Here is a 12423-nt window from a genome sequence, read left to right on the forward strand (position 1 = left end):
TAAGGAGGCGCCGAAAGCGTTTTCGACGAAATCGGCTCCGAAACAGGGTTCCTCGCTGCCTGACCCTCTTCCACGTCGTGTACTCGAATCGGAAGACGATTCAGAGCATTTCATCGATGCTGCCACCGGCAAGCTGACACTCTATAAACGGAAGATCACTTCGGAGCCGGTGGACCCCTACGTCATCCCGTTGAAGAAGAAGAGGGTGCCCCTTGACGCCTTAGGCCTCACGGAACCGATTCAGCCTCCTCCTAGACGGAGCCCTACTCCCTCCCCAGAACAATCTGTGGGTGAGGAAGATGATGAGGATGAACAGTACAATTTCCCCATCGATGAACCTGATGTCCAACCAGATTCATACGACGACACTGGTGACCAGAACACCCAAGGTGCGGGCCAAGACCCGCAGACCTTTAATCCACGTGCATCCCCGACTGAGGACTCAGCAGGATTTCATGCACTAATTGAACGGGCGGCGGCCAATCATGATGTGGACATGCATGCCGACCCGGTTGAGGAAGACTTCCTTTTTGACACCTTTGCCATATCTGAAAGGACAGTAAAGACACTTCCTATGCTGAAAGGTGTTCTCAAACATGCTGGAGACATTTTTAAGGAGCCTACGAGGGCTAGAGTGGTCAACCCTCGCATTGAAAAGAAGTACAGGCCTGCTCCTGCGGACCCCGTCTACATCCGGGGACAATTGCCACTGGACTCTCTTGTGGTTGCCAATGCCAGGAAACGTGCCAACTCCCAGACAACGGGTGAAGCTCCTCCCCCGGATAAGGAGTCCAAAGTGCTTGAGGCAGGAGGCAAAAGAGTGGCTGCACAGGCGGCAAACTTTTGGCGCATCGCAAATACACAGGCGCTCCTGGCGCGTTATGATAGGGCGCACTACGACACCCTAGAACAGATTATACAACACCTGCCCCCACAGTTCCAAGAAGGCACCAAGATGCTTATCGAGGAAGGAAAGCTAATATCAAACGCAGCCATCAAGTGTGCACTTGACGCTGCGGACACAGCTGCTAGGGCTATCAACACTAGCGTTATGCTGAGAAGACAAGCCTGGCTCCGCATCTCAGGGTTCAAGCAGGATATTCAGACAACAATTCTGAATCAGCCAGTCAATCCTGATAGTCTGTTTGGTCCGGATGTTGACACCACCCTAGAGAAGATAAAGAAGGACACGGAAACTGCTAAGTCTATGGGGGCCCTGCAGTCCCAACAGTTTCGTGGCAGCAATTTTCGTCGCTCAGGTGCACGTGGAGTCACCAGAGGACAGATGGGTCAACAATCCCAGTTCTCCAAAGGTGGGGCGCAATCCTCGTTCACTAAGCAGAACAAGGGAGGTTATAGGAATAACAGCAACAGAGGTCGCGGCAGAGGAAACAACAGCTCCCGCACCTCGACTCCAAGCAAACAGTGACTTTCTGTCACTGCCCCCCGACCACCTAACACCTGTCGGGGGGAGACTGCAGCAGTTCCTGCCCGTCTGGAGAAACATCACCACAGACAGGTGGGTGCGTCAACTGATCCAAAATGGTTATTGCCTAGAGCTGAAATCCACTCCACCCAACATCCCACCGAGGCAAAGGCCTATGTCCGCAGAGCATTTGCACTTATTGCAGCAGGAAGTAGTGGCGATGCTGCAAAAAGGCGCAATCGAGCTCGTGCCGGTGGGGGAGGAAGGCACAGGGGTATACTCCCTGTACTTCCTTATTCCAAAGAAGGACGGTTCTCTCAGGCCCATTCTCGATCTACGTCCCCTCAACCTGTACATACTGTCAGAGCATTTCCATATGCTTACACTGCAGCAGATTCTTCCCTTGCTAAACCAGGGAGACTTCTTAGCGACCTTAGATCTCAAGGATGCTTATTTCCACATTCCACTACACCCGTCACACAGGAAATACCTAAGATTCACTATTCAAGGCAGGCACTACCAGTTCAAGGTCCTACCCTTCGGAGTCACTACGGCCCCGAGGGTGTTCACCAAGTGTCTAGCGACAGTGGCGGCGCACCTCAGGAGGCAGAATATCCATGTCTACCCCTACCTAGACGACTGGCTCGTACAAGCCAAGTCAGAGCAACAGTGCGCCGCAGACATGTCGACTACAATTCACCTTCTTCACGATCTGGGTTTCTCCCTAAATTACCCAAAATCCCATCTTCAGCCGGCACATGTCCGGCAGTTCCTGGGTGCTACGATCAACACCCTGACAGCCATGGCTCAGCCAAACCAAGTCAGAATCGACAGCATTCAGTCACTGATCCAACGATTCCGACCGAGACACTCCCTGCCAGCGAGAGTGTTCATGCAGTTGATCGGCATGATGGCCTCCTGCATCTTCATAGTCCCTCACGCACGGTTACATATGCGCCCGCTCCAGGAGTGCTTAGCGAATCAGTGGACACAGGCTCGTGGGCAATTGACAGACCTAGTGTTGGTTACCAGTCGGGCATACGACTCTCTGCATTGGTGGACTCCACACAACCTTTGCAAGGGCCGACTGTTCCAAGAGCCCGTGCCGCAGATTGTCCTGACGACGGACGCATCCCTCCAGGGATGGGGAGCACATGTGCTCACTTACACGGTGCAGGGACTATGGACGACGCAGCAACAGAAGATGCACATCAACTATCTGGAACTGATGGCAATCTTCATGGCGCTCAAGTCCTTCATTGTACATCTGAGCAACAAGGTCGTGCTAGTCCGGACGGACAACATGACCGCGATGTACTACATTCAGAAACAGGGGGGCACCCACTCGCCACAGCTGTCTCATCTAGCTCAGAGCATGTGGAAGTGGGCCATTCAGAGGAACATTTTCCTCATGGCAGAACACCTCCCGGGCAAGGACAATCAGATGGCGGATCTGCTCAGCAGATACAGCCATCAGATGCACGAGTGGGAGATACACCCTTCTGTTCTCCACCCGTACTTCCAGCAGTGGGGTCATCCGGAGATAGACCTGTTCGCAACAAAGGAGAACGCAAAATGCCGACTCTTTGCCGCCAGGTTCCCTCACCCACAGTCGCAGGGGAATGCGATATGGATGAACTGGTCAGGCAAATTTGCATACGCTTTTCCGCCAGCCCCTCTAATACCGCTGGTCGCAAGAAAGCTAAGGCAGCACTCCATGACTCTCGTCCTGGTTGCTCCAACGTGGGCACGTCAAGCTTGGTACACCACGTTCCTCGAACTCTCAGTGGTGCCGCATCAAAGACTGCGCCTCACACCCAGTCTTTTGACGCAGAACCATGGAGACATTCAGCATCCAGATCCACGACAGCTCAACCTGGCGATCTGGCTCCTGAAGTCCTAGAGTTTGGTTACCTTAACCTACCTCCAGAATGCATGAGTATCATCAAGGAGGCGAGGAAACCTACTACTAGAGCATGCTATGCTGCTAAGTGGAAGCGTTTTGTCATCTATTGTACGTCCAATGACATCAACCCGCTAGATGCATCTATTCCCAACATCATCTGCTATCTGTTACATCTCTACAAGTGCAATCTGGCGTACACTTCCATTAGAATACATCTCTCAGCCATAGCGGCTTATCTTCAGAACAGGCAGCACCTCTCTGTCTTCAGAGTGCCCGCCATTAAAGCCTTCCTTGAAGGTCTGAAGAGAGTCATTCCCCCAAGAACTCCACCAGCTCCGGTGTGGAACCTCAACGTCGTTCTCACCAGACTGATGGGGCCACCATTTGAGCCACTGCACTCGTGTGAGCTCCAATTCCTTACGTGGAAAGTGGCCTTTCTGATAGCTATTACGTCTCTGAGGCGTGTCAGTGAGTTGCAAGCGCTCACCATACAAGAGCCGTTCATTCAAATTCACCCAAATAGGGTAGTGCTACGCACTAACCCTAAATTCCTCCCTAAGGTGGTGTCACAGTTTCATCTTAACCAAACTATCGACTTACCAGCATTCTTTCAAAACCCGCAAACGGTGGCGGAAAGAATGCTCCATACCTTAGATGTACGGAGGGCGTTGATGTACTACATAGACAGAACACAACCCTTTAGAAAAACAAAACAACTCTTTGTTGCCTTCGCACCACAACACAAAGGCAACCCGATTTCCAAAGCAGGCATAGCCAGATGGATTGTTAAGTGCATCCAGATATGTTATCAAAAAGCCAAGCGCACTTTAACAGTACCCCCCAGAGCACACTCCACACGCAAACTGGGGGCATCCATGGCTTTCCTAGGGAACATTCCTTTAGAGGATATTTGCAGAGCAGCCACGTGGGTCACACCACATACCTTCACAAAACACTACTGTGTTGATGTGCATTCCAAGCAGCAAGCAGCTGTAGGACAGGCTGTTCTCAAGACACTTTTTCAGGTTTCTGCAGCTGGCACGGGCAACCGCCGCTGATGGAGGGACTGCTATGTATTCTATGCTAAGATATGAATTTAGCAGCCCACATGCCTCGAACTGAATATGCTACTTACCAGTATGCATCTGTTCTTGGCATGTAGGGCTGCTAACATTCATATCGCCCGCCCTCCTCCCCGGTGCCTGTCGCAGCTGCAGATATACTATTGTATTTATTTCATTAGCATGGACATCCTTTACACTTTCACTCCATCTCCTGCCACAATGGCGAAAAACAATCTGGGGATGGAGCCGATGCCCATGCGCACTGTAGTCCAGGGGAGGAGCCACCTATCTCAGGATACTTCGAAGACTCTTCCAGGACAACAATGTGCAATCATCCGAGCCCAACACTAGGCGGCGATCTAATGCTAAGATATGAATGTTAGCAGCCCTACATGCCAAGAACAGATGCATACTGGTAAGTAGCATATTCATAACACATACCAGGGGTCTTGGTAAAAGGGATGAGAAGGCTTGTTTTAAAGCTTTGCTTTTCAAGGTTTCTGGTATTTTTGGAATCAGTCTGCCTTTGTTGAAATGTTCCATCAAGTAGAAGGGATAAACATTGTGGCTGTATTTGTGAGATATCTATGTTATTTTGAATTTGATCATTGCTTCAAGAGGAGGCCTATGGAGTTACTTTAGGATGGAATTGATATGATCAGATTTAGAAGATGAACAATGGTCTTCACATCCCCAAATTTCGACATAGATACAAGCACAGGGCAATTTTTATGTAATACATGGTTTACTACATACGATGGCGACCGAAAATCGAAGGTAGGAGATTGGGCAAATGGTGCAGCTAAGGTAGCCAAGTAGAGGGAAACTATGGACATGTGATGTTGGAATGCTCTTAGACCCACAGATTCTTGTGGAGGTGAGCAATGCATAACACAGGTAGCACCTGATTGCAGAGTTTCATCTCTTTCTAAACACTAAACTACTAGTTACCATAGCTCAATATAATGTCCTAAATGTATTGCTTTTCGAAGGGTAAAAGTCTGATGTAGCTGTGTAGCATTCAAACCCGGACTTTCATGTTAGCAGTGGGAGCTTAGTGCAAGATAGATGATGGATGTATAAAGTAATCAGTGGATTGTAGAGCTAATGGAGGCCCTGCTAGAGTACAAATACAGAAATCCACTCGGCGTGTTAGCATAAGCCTCCCTGACCCCTTCCTCCAGCTTAATAGGTTTTCCGAAACTGAACCTCCTGGCATTTCACCCACCAGTGCTCTGGTCACTCCAGACTTATCTTCCGGTGCCTCATGTCTCTGAATCAAGTTTTAGCACAAGTGACTTTCATACAAAATGGATTCCAGTGCTAAAGGCAACACTGAGGAGTGCCTGACACTCTAGACATACGACACAGCCTTGCAGAAAAGAGTTGTAAAGAACATGATTATTATGTAAATGTCTCACTAGAATAAACTTTAGGATTTACAACTGCAGCATTTACAAAGTGTTGGAAAGTGGGTTATTGGTAGGGGCAAATGTAGGTCAGCCACTGGCAATAAGGCCACTAACACATGATAGGACTCAGCATAGGTCTTAGAAAATTATTCCTATGCTCAACCCTTGGTAACGGGGCTGCTAGCAAACAGGCTTAACTTCAAAGACATTTAGTTGGTGATGTTCCAGATTAGCTCTTTTAACCTGTAGCTTTCAGGGAGTCCACTATTTAGTTCTTTTTCAGCAAGATAATCCACAGGGCTGTAGTTTCAGATGGTGCAGTCTTCAGAGGTCAGGCCTTAGAAATCTTTGCACAGCAAAACTTCTAAACAGGGCACTTCTTGCTTCAGTAAGTTTCAAGCAGCAGATCTGGAGGGCTCTGCCCCTCTCAGATACTTATTCCATGTTCTCTGGATGATGCAGGAGGTCACTTCTGACCAATGGGAGCAGGGTAACTCCTCAAAGTTATGACCACATCCTGTAGGTAGAGTGTGACATTATTTTGTCCCACAGTGCATAAAATCTTCCAAATCCATAAAGGCTGATTTTCCAGCAGAATCGAGAGCTGGCTAAACACACCCCTGGGATGGCTTATTTCCATAGACTCCCCCTACCATCTGCACATACATTCCCTAATCCTAGGTCTGGTGGGGGTCAAACACGTAGAGTGGAAACTGACACTGGGGCCACCCTCTGCCTTTTAAGACCATGGTTTATGACTCCTCCACTGGCCTTGCATTCCTATAGAACAGCACACTGCCCTCCCAGCAGAGCTGGTTACCCACAGGGGCTCTTTATCACCTCTTCAAGGCAGCCTAGCTAATCCACTTAACTCTGACAAATCAGGGCAGACCACTGGAAGGCTGAATTTGGACTTACAAACAAGAAAGTCTTATAACTTCTTGCTTGTACACTTTAGGAGAGATTCAGCAATATGATATTGTTGGATTTATTAAAACCATTGTGGGAAGTCTTTGAATGGCATTTCTATCCCTCTCCTATCAAGAGTTATTAATCAATAACTTCCTACCATGTTCACCTATGTAACGGGATTTGCAATGGGAAATATAACTCGGGCCATTTTTCCAGCACCAGGACTTACAAAAACATATTTTATAAGTACTTGCCTTATATCTACAGGAACCCCACCCCATGTGCAACTAGGGGAGACTTTAGGGGTTCTGAATATGTAGAAGTATTGCAGATTCTCCCTCCGCAATGCTCCTAGCATCAAAGTCGAATTTGAGCAGCACTTTACCACTATTTGGGGAGTGAAATGTGAAATTTCACTTTACCCAGGCATAATTCTTTTTTTTGTATAAGGGTGTACCTTATAAATACCTGACCCTCCACCCCTGGGATACCTAGGGGAGACCCTGGGGGTCCCTAATATGCCAAAACATTGTAGGTTATCCATTTTGAGTGCCCCAAACACCAAAGTCGAGTTTGGGCACAATTTACCTTTTAAAAGCAGTCCTGGCACACAGGGCTGTTTTTAAACTGACCTCAGGCTTCAGCAGTACACACATGCAAGAGCAGAAAAAGGCTGCTGGCCTATAAACTGCCATGCCCCAGGGTACTTGGGACTTTTAGGTAGTTTCAATCCCCCTGCCAATCACAGGGATACCCCACCATACCATTGTGTACCCTAGTGAATGTAGGTGTTTTCACTGTATTCTAATGTGTCTCTTTCAGCATAGCACTGGCCTTGGTTAGGCAGAGCCCAGAGTCAGTCAGAGTCAGTTACCACCAGCATCAGTCAGCAAAATGTTGGGAGTGCCCAGGGAACAGGATGACTTTGTAACACAAAGAGATGCTAAATGTTTCGAATTTTTAGAAATGATGAGTTCCTGCTTGAAGTAATTACTACTTTGTGAATACTGCACAATAAAGATGAAATTCGTAAATAGTACTGCACAACAGAAAGAATCGCTGGGTCCACTCTCAGTTATGTCCAAGCATATAAGGTTTGTGTTTCATGCAGTAGATAAATCCGCTTCTCTAAGCTCATCCACTGCGGAACGAATTTCTCAGCTATGAATTCCCTAAAAACAGCAGTCATTGGGTGATAGGTGACTGTAAAGTGTCAGGAGCCTTATTGCATTACATATGCAGCGTTTTATGTGGCTTTTGATCCACTTGAGCTAGAAACTATTTGTAGTCGACAATTGCAAATGCAGCTGATGGAGACGTGCGGCAAATCGTTACTTAGACGTAATAGCCAGGCGGTGCACCGGCTCTCTTCCTCCCAGCGAGCATTCCTCTCGGTATGCTGAGCTGAATAATATGTGTTAATGTGGAAAGGAACATTCCATCTTCTGATCCATGTCATAGGATCTAACAATCTTAGTTTCTCACTAATTAGAAGTATAGACGGGCCAACGGCTTGGGACACGTTCTAGGGCCATAATTTAGGGCATGTTGATCAGCAGTGTCCCGCAAAGTTCTGTCTCGAGTATTATTTGAATTCATGGGCTTTTGATGAGTTTCAGCATGTCCTCTTGTGTTAATCTCTTCATAGAACACGGAACCAGAATCCATAATGGCGGAAGCATCGGATGCTGGGAAGGGAGCTGTTAATGCTCTTGCCGATGGAGAGGTGACGGTTGAGCATGAAGACGCAGGTGAAGACGACGAGAGAGCACCGGCTCCAGCAGCGGGGGACCCGTTGAGTGCCTCGGTGGACTCTACGCCTGACCAGGTGCGCAGTCAGCACAAGTTCTCTGTCCAAACTCACTACTCTGCTGACAGGGCGTCTGGGTAGTTTGTAGGAAAGTATGAACATAGGATTATTTGTGCATGCCGTACGTCTTGTGACAGCTACTGACTGACACAATTCAAGTGTCACATTTACACTGGATTTTTAAATGTAATGAGTAGTTCAGCTGTGCAGCAATTTGCCTAATTTTTGTAAGAAAAATGCCAACATTTTTTAAACTATCTGGTGAATATGCCCTCACTTAATTTCTTTAACAGGTCAAAAGCAAGAAACCGCAGCAGTGTTTCAATACTAAAATATAAACTTTGTGCTGACATCTCATAAAACACCCTATTCACTTAATATTGATTATTCGTATTTCTGGGTGGGTACAAGCCCCAATAGCTTAAAGTTGGCCACGAAGGAATGTCCCTTTGAGATTTACAATCGCGTACATACAAGTGAGCCCTTACACAGACACAATCATTGCACAAAGGCATTTAGCCCCTACAGAGTTCTCTCATTATCCTGCTAGAGGCATAAGCAGACCATTATGTGAGCGCCTTCCTCTATTTCGTATATGATTGGCATCTGAAGCGTGTTCAACATTGGTCAAGAATTTCAAAGTTAAAAGCCCTTCTGAACATGGAATCCTTATGAGAACACACAAAAGGTGAAATAGCTCAATTTTTCTGCCTCCCCTAGAACCGCCTGAGACTACTGGTGCGCACAATGTAAAATAGGTTCAAGAACAAAATAATGTAAAAAGATCTGGATTTAACTACAGTTTGGGCAGAAGATCCAAAAATCATTTTGAACTGCACACAACATTTACTTGAATAAAAAGAATATGCCTTAAGGCTTAAGCCTCCATGCTCTAGTCTATGCGATACCAAATCCAACGAAGGAACAACAGGTCCCCGTAATCTAATAAATTATTAAATCCTGTCACACATAGACATGGTCCATTGTGCCAGACTAACCAAACAGCTACACGAATATGGATTGGATGCCTGCATATATAACATGCATCTAAAAGTGAGAAATTGCAGATGTATAATCATAATCAAATCCAACACTTGAACCTATACACATCTATACATCATTATATCCACATGGGTGCATGCGAATCTCTTCTCCCAAATGATGTCATTATATCAGACTGAACAGTCATTCATTCATTAGTGCATGCGGATCCCTACACAAATCCAAAGCGCCATTTCAAAAGACCAGAAGAATATCGATACATAAGGTAACTCTGGCACTGAACAGAATGACGTGCCATTTTTTTAGCTACATTACATGTTTTTACGTATAATGTCGTCTTTGTGTTACATTGTCAACTGTAAGTAATAGTCAGTGACCATGTTTACAAACATATTACATATTTATTGAGTTGGCACTGGTTCTTTCTGGCCTTTATTGTTGATACAATGGTGAGAGATGATTAGCTGGCTCTCACATTTCATAGACCAACATCCATTTTCTCCACGTTCTAAGGTTCTTATGATTAATATTATTGAAAGTCACTTATAAAACTGTATCTGTAATCAAAGATTAAAATAGAATTGGATTTGTGGTTGAAAAATTAGTTATGATTTACCACACCAGCACTTCACAATATAGGGCACAAAGGGCCAGATGTACGACCCATTTTTGCATGTGCAAACGGGTTAGCGACCTGTTTGAACATTCAAAAAACTGTTAGGGCCATGTACAAACCCTATTTAGCGAGTCACAATTTATTTGCGACTCGCTAAATAAGATTTGCAACTCGCAGTTAGGAAGGGGCGTCCCTTTCTAATTGCGGCGCGCAACCCAATGTAAGAATGTTTTGCCACCGCAATTGCGGTCGCAAAAACACTCGCAATTTACCACCCTCTTCAAGAGGGTGGTAATGCAGTCGCAAATGGGAAGGGGCCCCCAGCGGACCCCTTCCCTTTTGCAAATGCAGGGGAACATTTTTTCAGGCAGTGGTCGCAGGGACCACTGCCTGCCCTTAAAAAATGAAACTAAAACGTTTCATTTTTCTTTTTTTAAATGCATCCCGTTTTCCTGTAAGGAAAACGGGCTGCATTAAAAAAAAAAAAAATTGCTTTATTTACATGCAGTCCCAGACATGGAGGTCTGCTGAGCCCAGCAGGCCACCATACCTGGGATGGCCAGCCATTCCCAGTGGGGTCGCAAATTGCGAGTGCCTCAATAATATGCATGAGGCATGCATTTTGCGACCCCATTGGGAATCACAATCAGTGTCGCAGGCACTGTTGTACATTCCAATTTGCGACTCCCAAATTGCAAGTCGCTTTTGCAATGCAATTTGCAAGTCGCAAATTCCTTGGCCATACATCTGGTTCAAAATACTTTATTGCAGCTAATGAAAAATTTCCTAGCAATCCTAAAGGAAAGTTATTATTAACGACCTGGAGGCAAGGATTATGCCAAAACTTTCTCCAGTTTTATTAATAGCAGCCGTTTTATCAAGAACACTAAACCACATTTCCCATCATTCCAAGGGAAATGAGAATTCACAACATAATAGTCCAATCATAGATCTGCACGGCCCTTTTCAACCACCGTCTTTGTCCTCTTTCTTCCTGCGACCAAAGCCAACTCTGAAACTTCTCACTCCTGTTTGGAAGATTCCAATCCTGCTAGAATCCATACATAAAATTCAGACTCAGGCGAAACAGCAAGTAACGCAATATAAGTTTACTCAAAAATGCAAGAAACAAGTATGCTTAACACAGATCGGTGCAAGCAATGAAAGTGAACCTGATGAAACTGCTACTTACACCTATAATGGTATCAATATCCTTGGGTGGCCAAAGTCTTGAATAGCAACGGATGGATTAATCCTCGCCTCTGTGTCCGTGTCCTTAATAGAATTTAAACTTTCCTTTATGATTGCTAGGACATTTTTCATACTTTGTCAGGACCCGCAGGCGAGGATTATGCAAGTTTAAAGCTTGTCTACGACCAGGCTCGCAAAGGAGGGAACTGGTTTGAAGTAGAACCTTTTAAAGGTTGAATCTGAAGACCAGTCCTCTGTGTTCGGAATATCCTCCAAGCGAGCCCCTAGGATGAACGCCTTCACACCATGGCACCTCTGATGGAATGAGCTCCAAACATCTTTGTGCCAATAATGGCCCAGCCCACCCAACATGTGATTGTAGGGGAGTCGACCAGTCCTCTGTGTTCGGAATATCCTCCAAGCGAGCCCCTAGGATGAACGCCTTCACACCATGGCACCTCTGATGGAATGAGCTCCAAACATCTTTGTGCCAATAATGGCCCAGCCCACCCAACATGTGATTGTAGGGGAGTCGACATCAGCTCTATGAGGCTTACACAGGGCAATAAGAAGATGTCTCTTCCCATGAGGCCAAAACTCCTTGGTCATCGACTCTTATTGCTTGAGGCAACAAACCAAAGAGTGCTAAGGGGAACCCGGTAAAGCCGTATATGAGATAATTTTACATATGAACTTCGTCCTACAGGATACATGGAAGAAAACCCCCTCTGGAGTAAAGATACCACCAGTAATGTCTAGAGCCCGGACATATGAAACCCTTCGACAAGGACGAAGCACAATAACATAGCTAGCTTCGCAGACAACTACTTCCTAGAAAGATATTTATTCCTTGGCCAGGAAAGAAAAAGATTCATCACTTTGTTATACCAAAGTTCTGAGTATCTCGGTTCTGGAGGGAGAGACAACCTGATACCCCCCCTGAGAAGCTTCTGAACCAACGGATGTTCAGCAACTGGACCACCCCCATGTGGGCATGTCCAGCGGAAATCACAGATCTGAAGGTGTTGACCGACCTATAGCCCAACCCAAGTCTGCCACAAAAGACAAAAAATTCAATATGTGG

At 46.2% G+C, this 12423-nt stretch overlaps 1 protein-coding gene across 4 annotated transcripts in view; it reads left to right on the forward strand.

Moving 5' to 3' along the window:
* Nucleotides 1–12423, forward strand: part of FAM169A (family with sequence similarity 169 member A) — a 502597-nt gene that overhangs the window by 460038 nt on the left and 30136 nt on the right. For all 4 annotated transcript variants that reach the window (XM_078675250.1, XM_078675251.1, XM_078675252.1 and 1 more), the window contains one exon: nt 8369–8548. In XM_078675250.1, coding sequence (XP_078531376.1) covers nt 8369–8548 — 180 coding nt within the window. The remainder of the gene's footprint in view (nt 1–8368; nt 8549–12423) is intronic.

The sequence above is a fragment of the Lissotriton helveticus genome, chromosome 2_1 (genome assembly GCF_964261635.1).
Source record: "Lissotriton helveticus chromosome 2_1, aLisHel1.1, whole genome shotgun sequence".
Classification (NCBI taxonomy): Eukaryota; Metazoa; Chordata; class Amphibia; order Caudata; family Salamandridae; genus Lissotriton; species Lissotriton helveticus.